This window comes from Rhinatrema bivittatum, chromosome 1 (assembly GCF_901001135.1).
Source record: "Rhinatrema bivittatum chromosome 1, aRhiBiv1.1, whole genome shotgun sequence".
In the NCBI taxonomy this organism is placed as follows: domain Eukaryota; kingdom Metazoa; phylum Chordata; class Amphibia; order Gymnophiona; family Rhinatrematidae; genus Rhinatrema; species Rhinatrema bivittatum.
Window position 1 is genome coordinate 306,873,688 of NC_042615.1, and position 19,273 is coordinate 306,892,960.

The 19,273-nt window shown below is 42.7% G+C and overlaps 1 protein-coding gene across 2 annotated transcripts in view; it reads right to left on the bottom strand.

Annotated features, from left to right (window-relative positions):
* Positions 1 to 19,273, bottom strand: part of BANK1 (B cell scaffold protein with ankyrin repeats 1) — an 894,626-nt gene that overhangs the window by 531,583 nt on the left and 343,770 nt on the right. For both annotated transcript variants that reach the window (XM_029597059.1, XM_029597058.1), the window contains exon 6: positions 16,977 to 17,119. In XM_029597059.1, coding sequence (XP_029452919.1) covers positions 16,977 to 17,119 — 143 coding nt within the window. The remainder of the gene's footprint in view (positions 1 to 16,976; positions 17,120 to 19,273) is intronic.

A 19,273-nucleotide genomic window follows, 5' to 3' on the forward strand; every position in this document is an offset into this window, starting at 1 on the left:
GACACAAGGTTCCCTGTGCCCTGAGCCCAGGTGATACACAGAGGTTCTCCAGGTCTCCCCACAAATTAAAGTATTTTCAAAAGTCCAAAATTGTCCCGGGGTGCAGATATTCCCCACCAGGGAGTGGAAAGGAAAGGCAGATCCCTGACCCAACTCCCAGACTCCCAGCAGGGTTTGGTGAAGCCCCTAAGCACAGGCCCAAAAATCCAAAATAGGAAAATTCTCCAAACACCTCCACTAACTTCAAAATGAACCCCTCACTGCCTCCAGAGCCCTTTGTAGAGTACTGCTATAAAACCTCTCAAAGGGGACGGCCATTCCAGCTCCTTCAGAGGCAGGGGCTGCATTTGAATAGTTCCTCCTCTTCTTCATTAACCTGTTCTGCACCAACTCTATCTCTAGCTGCATCACTGGACCCTTTGCAAACTGTGGTCTTGAAAACTGAGCAATTACAATGGGATTTGGAGCACATTTCAAATTGAAACCGCCGCAATAATATTTGAAACTTTGGATTCCTGAGGGTATAGAAGGCTCGGATATCATCTTTTTTTTATACCTAGGATGATTCCCACGTGTCTGAGTTTGCAGTTTTCTTTCCTGTTTGAAACTGAATGAGTGCATCAGATCTTGTCGCGACAGCTGAAAAACGCTAAGTTCCCTTGTCCGGGGTTAACTACCTTTTTTTTTTTTTAAACTTATATGCTCTGAATTCTGATACTCCTGATTTTTTCCAGCAGATATCTTTGTACTTACTAGAATATGGTGCAGTTTAAAACTGTGAACGACTTCAAAGGGGCGTGGGATAAACACTGTGGATCCATCAAGTCTAGAGGGCGTGAATAAAGTGGAGACATTCAAACACTGCACGGAGCGGCAGTAGCCACAGCGGCATTCAAACACTGCACGGAGCGGCAGTAGCCACAGAGGCATTCACGGAGCGGGATGCCAGTGGCCAGTAGTTGGTGTTCCACCTTCACGGAGCGGAAGGATGGAGGGCTGCTATTTCCAAAAAAAATAAAAATAAAAAAATAAAAACAGGGGTGGGTAAGAGTATGGGGCAAGGGGGTGGCCTGCTTGTTGCAGCGGTTGCTACCCCCAATTGAGCTGGATGTCACTTGGATGCAGATTCAAAGCTGCTCTCTAAATTGGGTGGAGGGGAATTAGGGCTGGAGGGTACTGGAAGCCAATAGTAACAGGTGGGAGAGAGAAAAAGGGAAAAAAAATGGATTAAGTGCGTAGCTTGCTGGGCAGACTCGATGGGCCATTTGGTCTTCTTCTGCCGTCATTTCTATGTTTCTATGTTTAAGGGGAGATTTTTATCAACCTCTAAACTCTCTACTGGATAAGCAATTTAAGTGCATGTTGTCAGTTTCTAAATCTCAAAAGGTTCTTGCTGATTTTATGGCCTCTCATGGATTGTCTGACCCTTGGAGATTGTTACACCCTAGTACTGACAAAGATTTAAATTTTTTTCTCCTTTCCACATTTTTCTTATTCCAGAATTGATTTCTTTCTAATTTCTGGGGAGCTAATGTTAGATGTTACTTCTGCTGTAATTCATCCCATTTTAATTTCAGATCACATGGCAGTAAACCTTCACATGAATCTGCCTCCACTTTCCTCACTGAATTGTGCATGGAGATTTAATTCATCCCTTTTGGAGGACTTTACGTTTCTACCACCCATGCAAAGTGTCATTACTGATTTTTTTCAATGGAATGTTACTGGTGATGTAAACTTTCCTACTGTGTGTGGGGAGGCATTTAAAGCCTCTGTGAGTGGCTAAATAATTAATTTCAGTGTAGCCATGCATAAGAGGCTCAAGGAAGCACTATTGCTGTCTCAGACAGAGGTTAGAACTGGCACATATTGTTAGTAAGAATAATGCCTTACTACTACTTTTCAATATCCAATCCTTAATGTTATATATGTTTAATGTTCACCCGTTAAGGTTTAATGTTACAATGTATAAATAGTAAGACACCCCTATCATACTATTCCAACTGTTATAATGTGAACCGATGTGATGTACTCCAATGAATTTCGGTATATAAAAGCAAATACATAAATAAATAAATAAAATATAAGGCCAAATATGCCTATAACAATCTTCTGAGCAAACAAGCAGGGAAATATATTTATCCAAAAAGCTCATTATTATTTGGAAGATAATAAATGCGGCCATCTATTGGCAAATTACTTTAAGAAACAAAGCAAAAAAAGGGGCAGAGGGGTGAAATTGTGCAGCCAGCTGTATTGTGGCAGTGCGTTTTTGCCCGCCGCAGTTGCAGCTGGGACACTTTTGCACCCATAGCACCACGGGAAAAGGTGTAGTTATTTCCCGTGGTTCTGCCGGTGATAATGTAGAAAAGATTATCGCCCGCAGCGCTGCCGGGACATATCTCCACCCAAACCCCATCCACACTCCTCCCTTTCTCCTAATTTGTATTGTACTGCTGCAATGCTGCCGGTATCGTGTGCAGTAGGCTCTTACTGCTTGTGATAAGGACCTAATGCATGCGATACCGGCACATTGTGGTTTGATGAATGACCCGAACAGAGAGGAAAAGGATTCAGGTGATATTTGGATGCCTCTCACACTGTTGTCAATGATTCAGAATCATGATACAATTTTACTGTTTTTACCAGAATCTTTATTCCTCAGAAATATCTAATGTTTCTTCTTCTATTACTGATGTTTTTCCTCAGATTATACACCTTTTTCTTACTGAAGACACTGGGGCCTGGTGTCTTTTCCATGGAGTTTTATAAAATGTTTACAATCTGTTGACTTCCCATCTTCACACTTATTTTTCTGATTTGATATTGGTCCCATGTTTAGATCCTCTGTTCTTGGAAGCTCAGATTGTGGTTTTACCAAAATTAGGTAGGGATCCCAAACAAGTATCAAACTATAGACCATTCTTATTGCTTAACACAGAAAATAATATATTTTGCTAAAGTTTTGGCCATCCAGATGGAGAATATTGTGTGTGATCTCATTAATCTGGGTGAATCCAGCTTTATTAAAGGTTGACATATTTCTACAAATGCACACCTTTTCCTTCATTTGCTTGGAGTGGCACAGAATACTTCCAAATCCCATGATTGCTCTCTCTCTTGATGCCAAGAAGGCATTTGATCATGTGGAATGGGAGTATCTTTTTTCCACCTGAAGTTGGTTTGGCTCCGGGGATACATTAATCAGGTTTCCAACCTCTTTCCCACTGACCCCAGTCGAGTATTCTGGTGAACAATAGGATTATTGTCTAGATTTATGTTAGTTAGAGGTATGAGACAAGGTTGTCCCTCGTCACCCTTTCTTTTTAATTTGGGATCAGAACCCTTACTGTTGGCTATCTAACATCATTCTAAAATTTATGGAGTTTCTGTAGGCAATTATACATTTAAACTGTCAGCCTATGCTAATGATGTCTTATATGATCCTGAAGTTTTTCATCCTACTCTATTTTCTCTTATTTCTGATTTCTCTCATACTTCAGGATATTGGGTAAACTGGCAAAAAAATGAACTCATGCCTTTACATTTTTTGGGTCGTCATATGAATCTTGATAACTACCAATTTAAACACACTGATGGCGGCTTTAATTAATTGGGTGTTAATTTTTCTGCAGATATCTTTCATACTATTAGGTATTGTGAAACTTCATTAATTCAAATGCTAATTGACATGCTCCTTAAATGGTCCTCCTTAATTCTTACTTGGTGGGGTCATCTTGGTACAATCAAAATGGTTATAGCACCAAGAATTAACTATGCGTTTTCTATGCAGCCAATATATTTTGCCAATGGTTTTTGTAAATAGCATGATTGGTCCCTCTCTGAATTTTTATCTCAAAATCATACTTTCTAAACTTAAAATTAGAAAAGAGAATGGAGCGTTAACCTCCCCGTTTTCTTTACCATCAATCCTTTATTTTACAGCACTTCACCCTAAATATAAAGGAAAGGACACCCCTTATTGGTTAAATATTGAACATCACTTGTTGAATCCCTTTCTACTGACAATTTTATCTGGCATGGTACTTCCTTATTTTCTGGTCGAAAATGTCCTAATTCACTCTACTCATAAAAAGGTGAATTTTAAAAGCCATACATGAGGCAAATCCAGGAGATGTGCACATGACTGGGACATGCGCGGGCCACGTGGATTTTAAGAGGCCAGCAGCTACGTGCGTATCTCCTGATACGCACATTAGAAAGGTTTTTGAAAAAAAGAGTTGGCCGGGGGTGGGGTCTGGTGGGGTGGAGGGTGGGGCATGGGCGAGCCAGGACAGTGCAATTAAGTCAGAGTCACGCACAAGCACACGCCGGGATCCGAAGACCATGTAACTTGCTGCTGCTATGGACTGTGGATAAGTAGTAAAATAAAAATATTTAGGATGGTCAGCGGGATTTTAGGGGTCAGGGCTAGTAGGGTAAAAGAAAGGCAGGTTAGGTAGGGGTTTTAGGAAGTCTGCTCCTTTACTGGGGTGAACTGGGAGGGAACAGGGAAATAGGCCCTAATGTGTCGCCGTGTGTATCTACTAAAATCCCTCCACTTATGCGCGCAAGATGGTATTCGTGCGCACATCAATATAAAATTGTGTGCATGTGCATGGGGGTAGCAGATTTTATGCGCTCATGTTATAAAATCAGTGCATCCATGTGCGCGCGCCAGCAAATGTGTGCACAACTTTTAAAATCTACCTTAAAGCATATTTGGAATATGATCGACTGAATACCTCCTTCCTTCCTGAATGGAAATTCTCGAAACTCTCTTCCACTTGGTATCATCCCCAAATTAAGATTTCTAATAAATGCGTAAAACTGGAAAACATGGGAAAAGTGTGGTATATGGATTCTGGAGCAGATAATTCATGAAGCTCAACTGTTACCATTTGATATTTTGCTTTTTCCGTTTGGTTTACCTTCATCCCAATACTTTCACTGGTTTCAACTTCAGCATAGCACAAGAGCTATTACTATATTTCTGAACTCCGTAACATGTCTTCCTAACCTAGGGGCCAACGCAATACAGTGTGCTTAGCCGAGGGCCCCTACCTAACCTGCCTTTCTTTTACCCTACTAGCCCTGACCCCAGAATCTACTACGTGCATCCAATGCGAAGTGAATCTAAAAGCGCTCATCACATGCAAATGCATGTAATTGAGGCTATTAGTCATTCACTCCTGATGCAAAAAACAAAAATGTGTGTCTAGGATGCACATTTAGCAATCAGAAATTAACGCCTGCTTTTCTGTACTGCCTCCTTCTTAATACTGTTGAGATATTAAGTAGGAGGAAAACAAAACAAAATAAAGTAAAAAAAACCCCAACATCGGCAGTTGGGTGCAGGAAACGGACGCTCAACAGACAAGCATTTGTTTCCTGAACACCCCTGGCTGTGCGACTGTGTGGCATTTAGGAAACAGATGCTGATAAACTCAGCGTCTGTTTTCCTAACTGGCGGATGGCCGACGTCGATCGCGTTCTCGTTAGCAAGGAGACTCTAGGGGTGCGCAAGCTTCCTTGCTAAAGTGACCCCCTCATTTAAATATTGCTTGGCACTCCCTGGGGGCGCATTAAGAAAGCAGGCGCTGACTGTTCAGCACCCGCTTTCTGCGCATATTTATTGCATCGGCCCCCCTAGTGTGTTTTTATCGTGATTATGGCCCATTTAATCATCTTACCTCTCACTTATATAAAGCAATAATGCTTTATATACGTGCATTACATAACACTGTGGAAGAGCCTGGAGCAGGACCACACAAAATGAACATAAATAAGATGGACAGCGAGGTAAACCTCAGTTGATTTTCAGAGCAGTGTGTTCATTAGGAGCTAAGCTTAAAGTTGATAAGGTGATGGGGCCGGATGGGATACATCCAAGGAAATTAAGGGAACTTAGAAATGTCCTGGCAGCTCCACTGACTGACCTTTTCAATGCTTTTTAGAGCTGGCTATTTCTGGAGGACTGGAGAGGGGAAGATCTGGTTCTTATAAAAGTGGAAGTAAGGAGAAGGCTAGAACTGCAGGCCAGGTAGTCTGATCTCTGTGGTGAACAAATTAATGGAATCACTGTTAAAACAGAGGACATTGCAGTTTCTGGAATCCAATAGATTTCATTATCCAAGGCAGCATGGTTTTACTAGAGGGAAATCTTGTCTTGTCATACAAATGTGACAGATTTTTTTGAATGGGTGACCAGAGAGTTGAATCAAGAGATAGCAGTATACATAAGGCCTTTGACAAGGTTATGTACAGGAGACTTATAAATAAATTGAGTGCCCTAGAGTGACTGACTGGATTAGAAACTGACTGAGTTGGAGGCAATAGGGTAGTGGTTCATGGAGTTAACTCAGAGGAAGGGGGTTTTACTAGTGGTGTGCCTCAGGGATCAGTTCTGGGACTGGTTCTTTTCATCATTTTCATCACAATATAGCAGAAGGATTATCATAAATGTTTGTCTTTTTATGGATGATATCAAAATTTTCAACAGGGTAGACAGCCAGGAAGGTGTGTAAAACATGAGGATGAATCTAATGAAGCCCAAGGAATGGTCTAGAGACCAGCAGCTGAGATTTAATGCTAAAAAATGCAGAGTAATGCATTTAGGATGCAAAACATCAAGGGAGAAATACAGTATTGGAGGTGAAATTTTTCTAAGTATAAAAGATTAAGAAGAGCAGGATCTGGGGGTCATTGTATTTGATGATCTTAAGGTGGCCAAACAAGTGAATAAATCGACAGCAAAACCAGAAAGATGGTTGACTGCATAGATAGAGGAATGGTCAGCAAGAAAAGGGAGGTGCTATTGCCCCTCTATAGGTCCCTGGTGAGACCTTATTTGGAATATTGTGTTCAGTTCTAGAATTCGCACTTTCAAAAGGATATAAAACTGTTGGAATCTGTCCAGAGAAAGGCTAATAAAATGACCAGTGATCTTTATTTTAAAGCATATGGGGATAGACTTAAAGATCTAAACACGAATACTCTAGAGGAAAGGCGAGCTATGGGAAATATCATAGAGACATTTAAATATCTCTAAGGATTCCATGCACAGAGGATAGCCTCTTTCAAAGAAAAAGTTGCTCTGGAACAATCATGGGTTAAGGGTGAAAGGAAGTAGATGCAGGAGTAATCTTAGGAAATATTTCATTACAGAGAGAGTAGTGGATGCATGGAATGGCCTTATGTGGAGGTGGTAAAGACAATAATGGTATCTGAATTCAAGAAAGCATGGGATAAATACAGGACTACATAATTTGGATGAGCATAATAGATGGGCCATATGTTTTTTTCTGCCATCGTGTTTCTATGGTTATTGGTTATGTATATTTTTATTTAAACAAACATTTAGCAAATCCTTACTTCTCTTGATTTCCTGCAAGCTTAAGGATCTTTGAAAAAGTATTTCTCTAGCTAGTCCTGCATCTATTTTTCCTTCAAACATGAGACCACTGTACACACAGGGGTACATTTTCAAAAACAGCACGCGCGAGTACTTTTGTTTGCGCACCACGCGTGAACAAAAATACGCTGGATTTTATAAGATACACGCGTAGCCGCGTGTATCTTATAAAATCCGGGGTCGGTGCGCGCAAGGAGGTGCACATTTGTGCAACCTGCGCGCCGACCCCGGAGGCAGGCGTAAATCTGCGCGCACCAGCGGGCTGCTGGCGCGCCATCACCCGACCCGGGGGCTGGTCTGGAGGCTTCGGCCACATCCCCAGGCTGGCGCCACACCCCCGGACCCACCCCAAACTGCCCCCTGACATGCCCCCTGGACACGCCCCTCCCGCCCCTTTTATGAAGCCCCAGGACTTACGCACGTCCCGGGGCTATGTGCGCGCCGGCGGCCTATGCAAAATAGGTGTGCCGGCGTAGGGCTTTTAAAATCCGGTCCACAGTATTCAAGGTAGGGTTCTCCTCTATGGAAGCCTATGACTAGAGGAATCTACTCTTTGATAATCTTTGCATATTCCTAATATGCCTGCTTTCTTCCTGAGATGATGCAAATGCTTCCTTGAAGTCACTGGATTCTTCTGTTTGTTTATTTTTAATGTGAGTGGGATAGAGTTTTTTGTTTACTATTATTGCACTGGCCATGCTTTTGTGAATTTCAAACTTAAGGGTATATTCTAAGGGCTTGATTTTCAAAGCAATTTATGCACATTAAACTCTGATATGTATGTGTAAGAGGCATTTTGAAAATTAGTCAGGGGCTGTGCGTATAAAACTACACAGGTAACCCGATTTTTATACGTTACTTATACAGCATTGAGGAGAAGTGTTCCAGGGGCTGGAATTGCAACATATGTGTATATTTTATGATTTTAAAAAGTAAGGGGTAGATTTAAAGAACTTGCGCGCAAGCATCCATGTGCATGTGCTACCCGGCACGCACACATGGACGCCCGATTTTATAACATGCGTGCGCTGGTGTGCACATTATAAAATCGGGGATTGGCATGCGCAAAAGGGTGCACAATTGTGCAACTTGCACGCACCGACGTCCACGGCCTTCCCCTGTTCCCTCCCAGGCCCTTCCGAAATCGGAGCGGCCTGGGAGGGAACTTCCCAAACCCCTAACCTAACCTCCCTTCCCCTAGCCCTATCCTAAACCCCCCTGACCTTTATTTTACCTGTTGCGCCTGCCTCCGGGCAAATGGCCGCTGTGCCGGAGGCCTCTGGCCCCGCCCCTCGGACTTCCCCGCCCCTTTTTCGAAGGCCCAGGACATAGACGTGTCCCGGAGCTTTACATGCATCACCGGACCTTTCTAAAATAGGCCCGGCGCTCGTAGGCTTTTTAAAATCCAGCCCTATGTATATAGGTTACTCCACACAAGTTATGCCATGCTTGGAGCACCTGTAACATTATCATAACTTATTTGTGCATGTTCTTGGCTAATTACCTATGGGGCAGATTTTAAAAAGTTGCGCGAGCGCGTACTTTTGTTCGCGCAGCAGGCACGAACAAAAGTACGCCTGATTTTATAAGATACGCGGCCACGCCCCCGGAACGCCCCCAGAACGCCCCCGGGCTGAAACCACGCCCACGTCACCGCCCCCGAAATGCCGCACCCCGCCCCCTAAATGGCGCGTCATCTCGACACACCCCCCGACACTCCCCGACAAGCCCCCGACAGGAAGCCCCGGGACTTACGCGCGTCCCGGGGCTTTACGCGCGCTGGCGGCCTATGCAAAATAGGCGCGCCGGCGTGCGAGGGCCCTGCACGCGTAAATCCGAAAGGATTTACGCGCGCGGGCCTTTGAAAATCCGCCCCTAAGGATTTTCAAAGTGAACTTGTATGTGTGTGTGTGTGTGTGTGTGTATGTGAGTGCATGTGTGCGTGTATAAGATTGCTTTGAAAAGACTGTAAAGTCTGCCTGCACTATATACATATTAATAAGACTCATTAGCCAGCAAAGGTTCAAAATGCTATCTGAGGCAATTGGAAATGTTAGAGCTATCTTCAATAGTAACATAAGTATACAGCATTACTAGTGCAGCAAATTTATAGTCATTGACACTTTCCAGCAAGTAAACGGATGCTAAGCAATACATCCCAAAATGAATGGGGGAAATTATGATTATTATTTCAAAGTTTGATATACCGATTAGCACTGACAGACTGATTCAAACACTTTACAAGCTGATATGTTCATTCAGAATTTTGACTGAATCAATTAAACAGACTGAAAAATCAAATAAAAGTGGAGATTAAAAAAAAAATTGGTTACTCACAGATTCTCTCCTTCACTGTTTAATACAATAGCATACAAGTGGCTTCCTGCTGTGAGAACAGTGGAGTTTAATGAATGAAAGGACTTTGATAGACAGTTTTATACTAACAGGGCTAAATGTTAGGAAACACCACTACTATCATCCCAGTTTATCTTACTATCCTGTTTATACTGTTCATCAGTCAGTGGAATAAGGATAAGAAAGTCATTCAAACAAATCTGCCTTATACCAAGGTTGTAATTTGTAAATGAGTAATATTAGTGGATAATTATGTGGAACTTCAAACTGTATTGCTATTCTGATTTGGAGAGTCTCATTGACTGAAATTTATATCTAACTCAGTGTGCATGCGTGTCTGTCTGTTGCGATATGGTGGAATTAAATGGTTATTGTAGCATGGCTGTGTACATAAGGCCTTCCTTAATACATATACTAACCCATGCCGATAGCACAGAAGATGATTTTGAATAGCCCGTGCTGTTTGGCATATACAAGGGGCGCCGTTAGACCGCACACACTGTAGAGCAAGATTTGCAAAGGGAAACCATGCGCTTCGTTTCCCTTTGAAAACTAGCGAGCATTCGTGCAGGTAAGCAGGAACGAACCAATACGCGCTCATTTCAAAAAAATCCCAAGCATGTGCACTGCTGTGTTTTCCTCCCCACAAACTAAAACCGCCCCAGGCGAGCCCTCTCTTCAACGCAGCTGAGCGCATGCACTAGAAAAGCCTGTTCATTGTTTTTAGGCAGGCAGAGGAGGGTAATTTTCGGACAGGGATTTGTCCTGGGTTCATTTGCTGTTGTCCTAAGTGAATGACTTTCAAAATTGCCTTTTTCATGCCCAATGCCTCCTGAGTGGAGATCTCCTCTTTTGATGCCTGTGCTAACTGTACTTCCTTACTTACAGCCATCCCACAAAAGCAGTTTGTCATTCGGGCACAGGCTAGGGTGGGATTAAGTACTAATAAAACGGCAACAGATTGGAAACCCTGTAAGGTAGAGTCCTGCAAAACCTTTGCGTCTGACTCTTCTCTGCTTGTGATGTTGTAAATATTGTTTGTTTTCCACATATATGTAGTACCATGCATGCTGACGGCACTTTATAAATAATAACATAAAATTATAAAAATACATTTCTCTGCGCTTGTACTACACCTCCAGTGGGGGGGTGCCAGGTGCGATTTGGTGTTGCACAGTCACTGCTACATTCAATTGTCAGTCTCAAATATATTTATGGGGCCAGTTGCTCTGGTTTGGAAGGTAACTCTAGGACATACTCCTTTTTAAGGATAGAAAATCTTCATCCTAGCAATTTCAGCAAAAGAGGTCAGTGTTTGTGATCTTCCTGCTCCTAGAGGCCTAGGATATCTATCTATCTGCATTTGAGGGGAAATCAGTAAATAAGGTAAATTTAAGCATAGGATCAAAATAGCTTAAATTAACCTTATTTATTGACCCCCCCATATATAACTATACAGTGTATAACCATATATAAATATATACTGTATATATCACAAACAAGTGTGCAGGTGAAGCATTAATGTACCAATTTAAATACAATAAAACAGTATTATTTAAATATGTAATACATACCTTAAATTAGTAAAGTACAAAAAATACAATCAAATTATCCACCATAGTCACCAATACATTAACAAAGCTCCAAAAATTAAAAAATTCAAGGTGCTATTTATTTACTTATTTTAAATAATTTTTAGCCCGCTTATAACACTCTAGGGCCTAGAGGCACTAAGCTGTGATGTTTTATCACAGGAGGGCATCCCACTATTGCGGGGGGGGGGGGGGGGGTGTTCTCCTTCTCCCAAAAAAGCATTGCGGCTGTATGGTGTGTGTGTGTTTTTTTGTCTCACGGGCAAACACCACAGGATAAAAGAATGCAGTGCATGGCCTTTTAATATGATAGTGGCCCCAACCTCATGGGGCCACTGGCCTGAAAAAGAATAGTCACGGCAAACAGGGAAGTAGAGTGGGGTGAGTGCTGACCTCTGTGTCAACCTGGGGCTACCAGTTGAGGTGGCCCTGACACCCCCAAAATATTAAATTTTTTTTTAAATAATATAGATGCATGGCAATGACACCCCTACCTCCATCCAAATAAATAATGTGAGGGTCCTGCCCCCCCCCCCATTCCCCCCTCCACCACCTCACCAATAGACTGCTCAAATCCAACAACTTCCCAAGTCAAGGCATCAAGCTCCCCACTCCCCCATACCCCCACAGACCATCATGGCCCTGGATCCCACTCCCCAAAGCTTAAAACATAAAATATAAGGTCTTGGCCCTTTCCAATCTCCACCCCCACCTCAACAAGTGAACAATAGGGTCCCAGCCCCCTTCAAACCCCTTGTCAAAGATAGTAATGCAGCTTATCTGCCGAAACCCTCTCCCCCAGTAGCCATAAAATAAAATATTTAAGGTGCAAGCCCCCACACTCTCCCCTCAGAAGCCATGTGGCCTGGATCTGATGCCCAGACCTTATCCCAGTCACATGACTGAGGCAAGGTCTGGTTGGCGCCATTTTGGAATATGTTGAGGTATAGATAATTTTGTGATTTGGTTTGATTTTTTATTTTATTGTTGTATGAAGAATGAATTTTAATGTGTATGCTTTGTGAACCGAGGTGATGGTACTTCAACCAAACATCGGTATATAAAACTATATAAATAAATAAATAAATAGATAAATAAATAAACAAACAAATAAATAAATAAATACATACATAATTGACCAACCAGGTTGAATGTGATGGTGCATCTGGCCCCTTCACTGGAATCCTTTAAAGGTTTGGGGGTTCTGAAAGGGAGCTAGGATTGAGGGAGAGTGCAGGGGGTGGTGGGTGGAGGACTTGCACCTTTTTTATTTTGGGGGGGTTGAGGATTGATGGTTTGACTTGGGGATGGAGGGAGGGGGAACTTGAGCTGACTCTTGGAGGTGGGGGGAAGGGATGGGATGGGGATCAGTACCCTCAAATTATTTATTTGGATTTGGGGAAAGGGAGGCCAGGACCCTCACATCTCTTATTTGGACTGAGGGTGGTGGGGGGGACGGGGACTGTTGACTCACACCTACATTATTTCATTATTTTACTTTTTGGGGGTGTCGAATCTACTTCGACTGACAGCCCTGGATTGAGCCAGGGGTCAGCACTGATTCACATTCAACCTCCCTGCTTTGCCACTATTTTTTATTTATTTTTTGCCACCACTTTAAATGTGAGGCAAGAGCCTCGGGACTTGTGTTAGGATCCCGGGCTTCCTGCCTTACATTTACCACTTTCCCAAAAGGTGTAGATATTTTATTATCGTTGACCATCTTCTTGGTTGGCTGCGATGCAATATTTACATAGGATTGCCTATGCATGACCCTCTTTCCATGCATTTGATTTATTCATGCATGTAATTCACATGCTGTAATAGGGGAGGGGACCTGGGTGGGGAGATGCAAAATATCATATATGTTGCATGATATTGCCACGATAATGCTCTATTGTGGCAATATCATGCACTGTATATGTGATAAAATGCATGTTAGAGCCCTACTGCGACATAATGCATCTCTCTGCAGGTAAGTTAAGTGGGTTACAATTCAATAAAAAAACTCTTGAGAGTTCTTCAATATATCAATTCTTATGATGTTCTCAAATGCAATAAAGGCATACTTATTTAAAACTTGCAAAGCATATCTGGCTGTAAAGAATAGATTAGCAATTCTTCTTCGTCCAAGTACATATATCAGTTTTTTTCTCACCCCAACATAGACCTGTATTTCACCAAAGACGGCTTCTTCAGGGGGAAAAAGCTGCACAGCACATAAAGGAGCCTATGAAATGTATCCCACTATGCGAAGCTGAAATGAACCGTGATCAATAAGGAGTTCGCTCCTTATGTTTAAAGTGTGTTATCACATATAATTCTAGCAAATGGCAACCAACCTCAGCCTTCCTCCTTCCTACGTGTTATGGAAGGAATAGAGAGAACAAGGATGTAGATTTCCAATGAATACACACACACAGCCACTACAGTTCTCTGTGGTAAGCGTCAACTCATGCTTCCAGGATTCATTATTTCGCTGAAGTGATATGTTGTTTTTAACAAAAAGAGTAAGAGAAAAGAGGATACCACCTCTTTCTGCTTCCAATATTTCAGCACGAGAATGTTAGAGAATTGCCAACATGAGTGCAGCTGTGGCTAAATCTAATGTGGCAGTTATTTAACACCTACAACCATACGCCAATGGTGATGGCTGCTCTTTGGAAAACTGCCCTGATGAAGCCCATGGATGGGTGAAATGGTGGAGGCCTTTGTCGGGACTGAATGAGGTTGCATGTATAAGAAACATTAGTACAGACACCTGCTTTTGTAAAACTGCTCTAACAGGATACAGTAACAGATGAAAAATGTCTCCTGCTTTAGGACATTATGTCTCTTGGATACGTGCATTTGTTTTATTCTAATATTATGAATATGTGTGAGCGATGATTGTGTTGAGCTCAGTAGTATGAATTAGAGATGTGAATCGTGTCCTCAATCGTCTTAACGATCGATTTCGGCTGGGAGGGGGAGGGAATCGTATTGTTGCCGTTTGGGTGTGTAAACTATCGTGAAAATCGTTAAAATCGTGAGCCGACACACTAAAACCCCCTAAAACCCACCCCCGACCCTTTAAATTAAATCCCCCACCCTCCCGAACCCCCCCCCAAATGCTTTAAATAACCTGGGGATCCAGCGGTGGTCCAGAACGGCGGCGGTCTGGAACGGCCCCCTCAATTGAATCCTGTTGTCTTCAGCCGCGCCATTTTGCAAAATGGCCGCCGCAAAATGGCGGCGGCCATAGACAAAAATGATTCGACGCAGGAGGTCGTTCCGGACCCCCGCTGGACTTTTGGCAAGTCTTGTGGGGGGTCAGGAGGCCCCCCCAAGCTGGCCAAAAGTTCCTGGGAGTCCAGCGGGGTTCAGGAAGCGATTTCTTGCCGTGAATCGTTTTCCGTACGGAAAATGGCGCCGGCCATACGCGTATGGCCGGCTGCAGGAGGTCATTCAGCGGCGGTCCGGAACCCCCGCTGAACGACCTCCTGCAGTCGATCTCCTGCCGGCGCCATTTTCCGTACGGAAAACGATTCGCGGCAAGAAATCGCTTCCTGAACCCCGCTGGACTCCCAGGAACTTTTGGCCAGCTTGGAGGGGCCTCCTGACCCCCACAAGACTTGCCAAAAGTCCAGCGGGGGTCCGGAATGACCTCCTGCGTCGAATCGTTTTTGTCTATGGCCGCCGCCATTTTGCGGCAGCCATTTTGCAAAATGGCGCCGGCTGAAGACAACAGGATTCAATTGAGGGGGCCGTTCCGGATCACCGCCGTTCTGGACCACCGCTGGATCCCCAGGTAATTTAAAGCATTTGGGGGGGGGGGGGTTCAATTTAAAGGGTCGGGGGTGGGTTTTAGGGGGTTTTAGTGTGCCGGTTTTCCTGCCCTCCCCCTTCCCCCGATTTACGATTTTTTAACGATAAATCGGGGGAATTGGTATTGTATCGTGGCCCTAACGATTTTTGACGATTTAAAATATATCGGACGATATTTTAAATCGTCAAAAAACGATTCACATCCCTAGTATGAATGGCTGTGGGAGTGCATGCACACTGTGAAGGATATGCAGTGTGAGGGGTGGTTTCTATTATGTGGTTTTAACAATAGTGTGGTGTTAGCTTAAGGACCGATTGTACTAATAAAAATGTTTTGTTAATAAGAATTAGTCATTATAAAGCTCTGTCATTACCTGGTGTGTAAATATATATTTTTTTTTTCTCTTTCTAGATATAGATAAATAGATGTTTTTTTCCCCCAGAGCCTGACTGGTGGGCTACTGGACAGACTGAATGAGTCAAAGGGTTCTTCTCTGCAAACATCTATTAAGTTACTATGTAACTATGAAAAAGGATATTTCAATGGTACATTCTAGTGAATGGTCTATTTTTGATTGCCAGACTTGTCCAATCCCCACATCCCCCAGGTATGCATTAATCTTAATGTCTGGTTTACAGTGGTGGTATTGTATTTAATATAAGTAATTGTCCCAGGTTTGCTCTAATATACTATATTTGATTTGCAAGGTTATTCATCATTGCTGTATGAACATTGTTGTGCTATAGCTGTGGGAAAGTCACTTTGTAACAGAGGCAATGCTCAGTTTACAAGAATATTTCTCATATATTATAACTATGTAATGCCACAAGTGTATTTTATTTGTTCATAAGCCCATTGTCTAGTAGTTTTCAAATGATTACATTCTCTTTCAGTGAGGTTTTTAACCCAACAACAAAATAAATACACTCAAAAGATATGGTGTATGACAGGAATCTACCGCTGTGCTTGACAGAACATAAATATTGAAATACATCATTTCTTATTAATCCTTTCCTTATGAAATGTATGAATACAATGTTGTAGATGGTAAATAAAGCAGATTTGTCATATGAAATAATATTTGCTGCATTACAATTATACTTTACTTAGCCTATATTTTTGTTCACGCCTCCATCATGTCAAGAGTAATCAAGCCATCCTGCAGCCAGACAAAGGATATATCGCTTCCTGTCCTTTCCTATCACATTCTTTTTTTCCTTCCCCTATTGTGCCTTGCATTTCAGTAAAAGGCATGCAACCCACTACCCTCCATTCCACAAGACGTGACATCCCGACTTAAAATCTTGAGATTGCTTTGCTCTTTTAACAGAAATTCCAAGGGGAATCTGCCTGGCAATCAGAAACCCTCATGAACTACAACTGGAAAGTCATGTGCGCACCTGAATAATGAATGCCCTGTGACCTTCTCTAATGTTCTCATGCAATGCTTGGTTCTTTATGATTTCCTTTACAGAAATAAAGCAGACGAGCAATGTCAGAAATTGCAGAGTAACTCTAGATACTCTGATTCTGATATGCATTTTTGACACAATATTTATACACTTATTACTGATGATTTGTTATTGGCAGATTGATTTGCTTGTAATTGAAACATCGCATACCAGCTTCTTGCATCTCCTCCTCAACCTCTTGTTATTGATCAGATGCTCATTTCTATTCAATCGACCGACAGCCTTGATTGCTGCTGGACCAAAGAAACACCAGTAGAGCATCACACATTCTCTTTTCTTGCACTGGCAATTTTATACTTTTGCTTTTCATTAACTAAATGCAAAGGTCAGCTTACCTGGCAAACAAAATCCATTGGATCAGCAACTTTCCTAAGCAGGTGTTCAATCTCCCCCATTGCTGTGTAGTATTCAATCTCTGTGGCTGTCTTAATGACTCCTTCACAGTAGACATTTACTTTGACAGGGCCAGCAGGAAAATCTTATAAAAACACAAACCAAAAAAACTGAAGCTTAAAAACAGTTCATTCCATGAAGAAGTGGCTATAGGCACAGAGGAAGAAATTGTAGAAAAAGAGAGTGAGGGAGGGAAATGGAAAGCAATCATAATATGTTTCAGGTAAATGTTATGGAAAGATTTACTTTAGAATTACTTTTCCATGAAATACCACAGAAAAAAGTACATTTTTTTTCAAATCTCTTCTGATTCTCTAATTTTACAGGTATTATACTGGTGGTTTCATGAAAGATGAGAGAGTATATAGATGTTACGAAGTCAGCAGCATAATACTCAAGGTTCTTGTGTGGGCAAACATGTTTTATTGCTTCCATACATTTTAGTGCCAAGGGCAAAATGCTTCTGCAATGCACGAAATGGCAAGAGAAGCACTTCCAAATAGCACTGAAATTGCCCACCCTTGTGCTGCCTCGTGATTTTAATATTTATATCAAGTATGTAATGTATATAAGGCAAAAACAGGGTCATTAGTTAGAACAAAGTGGCCAAGTCACTAAGGGTTGCACTAAAAAAAAAAAATGTTTGCATGCATGCTAAAATTGTTAACAACAGTCTAGTCCAGTGGTTCTCAACCCTGTCCTGGGGACCCCCCCCCCAGCCAGTCGGGTTTTCAGGATATCCACAATGAATATACATGAGAGGAAATTTGCATACACTGCCTCCATAACATGCACATTTTCTCTCATGCACATTCATTGTGGATATCCTGAAAACCCGACTGGCTGGGGGGGTCCCCAGGACAGGATTGAGAACCACTGGTCTAGTCACAAAGCTAACGAGATGCACAGTGCCCATCTGGTAAAAGGCCTGCATTAGAGGAATTGTGGGTCTTTATATGGGTCACACTCTACATTCTGAGATCATCTGACCCAATGTACAAGATCTGTTTAAATATGAAGGGCTCCTCTCCCACACCCTCTCAACACAATAACTAGTTGGCCCTCCACTCTCCAATATCAAAACACAACAAAGCAATATGTCCCCTCCCAAAACCATCCCTCATGTTCCAATATGCAGAAAATGAGGGGGCTCTGACCATAAGTGCTTCTTTCCTGAACCCCTCCCTGATATCTGGAAAAATAGGGGCTAAACCCCAATCTAATTCTAGTCCCCCTGAATAAGCACTCACTCTTTCTGAAGCTCTGGAAATTCTTTGCCAGTGGGAAGAAAAGCAGTACTTCCCTGTTGATTCTTCTGCAGCTTTCAAAATGGTGCCTCCTAGTGGGACTTCACGATGCATCATATGGGAGTGGGTAGAGCAGAACTGGGTGTTAGGGCTCCTATTTTTGGATGTCCGGGTGTGGGGAGTGGGTTGGAGGCTGGAGGGCCTTCCTTTTTGGGATCAAGGCTGGTGGTGTCCATTTGGGTCCATATTCAAAGCATTTGCCTAGCTGACAGGGTGATGCCTCAAGCTGTGGTAGGGCTCTACCATGATATACACTGGTAGTCACGGAGCTATCACACGATATACGCAATATTGTGCATAGACCTGCTCAGATTCTCTCCCCTAATACAATCAGCTGCTTTGCATGGGATTTGCATGCATGAATTTTCCAAAACAGCACTGACCTGACCTTGCCTCAATCACTATTTTGGAAAATAGAACTGACTGAGCCCAAGGATAGGAGGTGATCGGGGCCTTTGAGACTGCAGACTTTGACTTATTTTAAGTAATAGGTGGCAGGAGGGAGGTTTGAGGGGTGGGGGGAGAAGAATCAACTATAGACCAACAATATAGTTTTTAATTTGGGGGGTTGGGGGGTGCTGGGAGAGTATTATGGCCAATATTCGATTTGAATGGGGGGATGGGGGAAGCAATAGCTTGCTTGGTGATTGGGATGGGGGAGGGGGATCATCGTGTGACAACCAGCTACTATTTTGTTTATTTGGTTGTTGGAGCTGCCTCAAGTGGAGACCCTGGGATGAGGAGGGGAGTCAGCTTTGATCCCAACACACTACTTTTTAAATTATTTTGGATGGCCCTTTAGGGCGATGGTAGCCCTGTGTTTTGAGGGCTGCCATCATACATAAAGGGCTGATGCCACATTATTTTGCCCTGCAGTGTCTTGCCTCATGGCATGTGTTTTTTGTGGAGGGGCCCATTATCATGGCTACAAT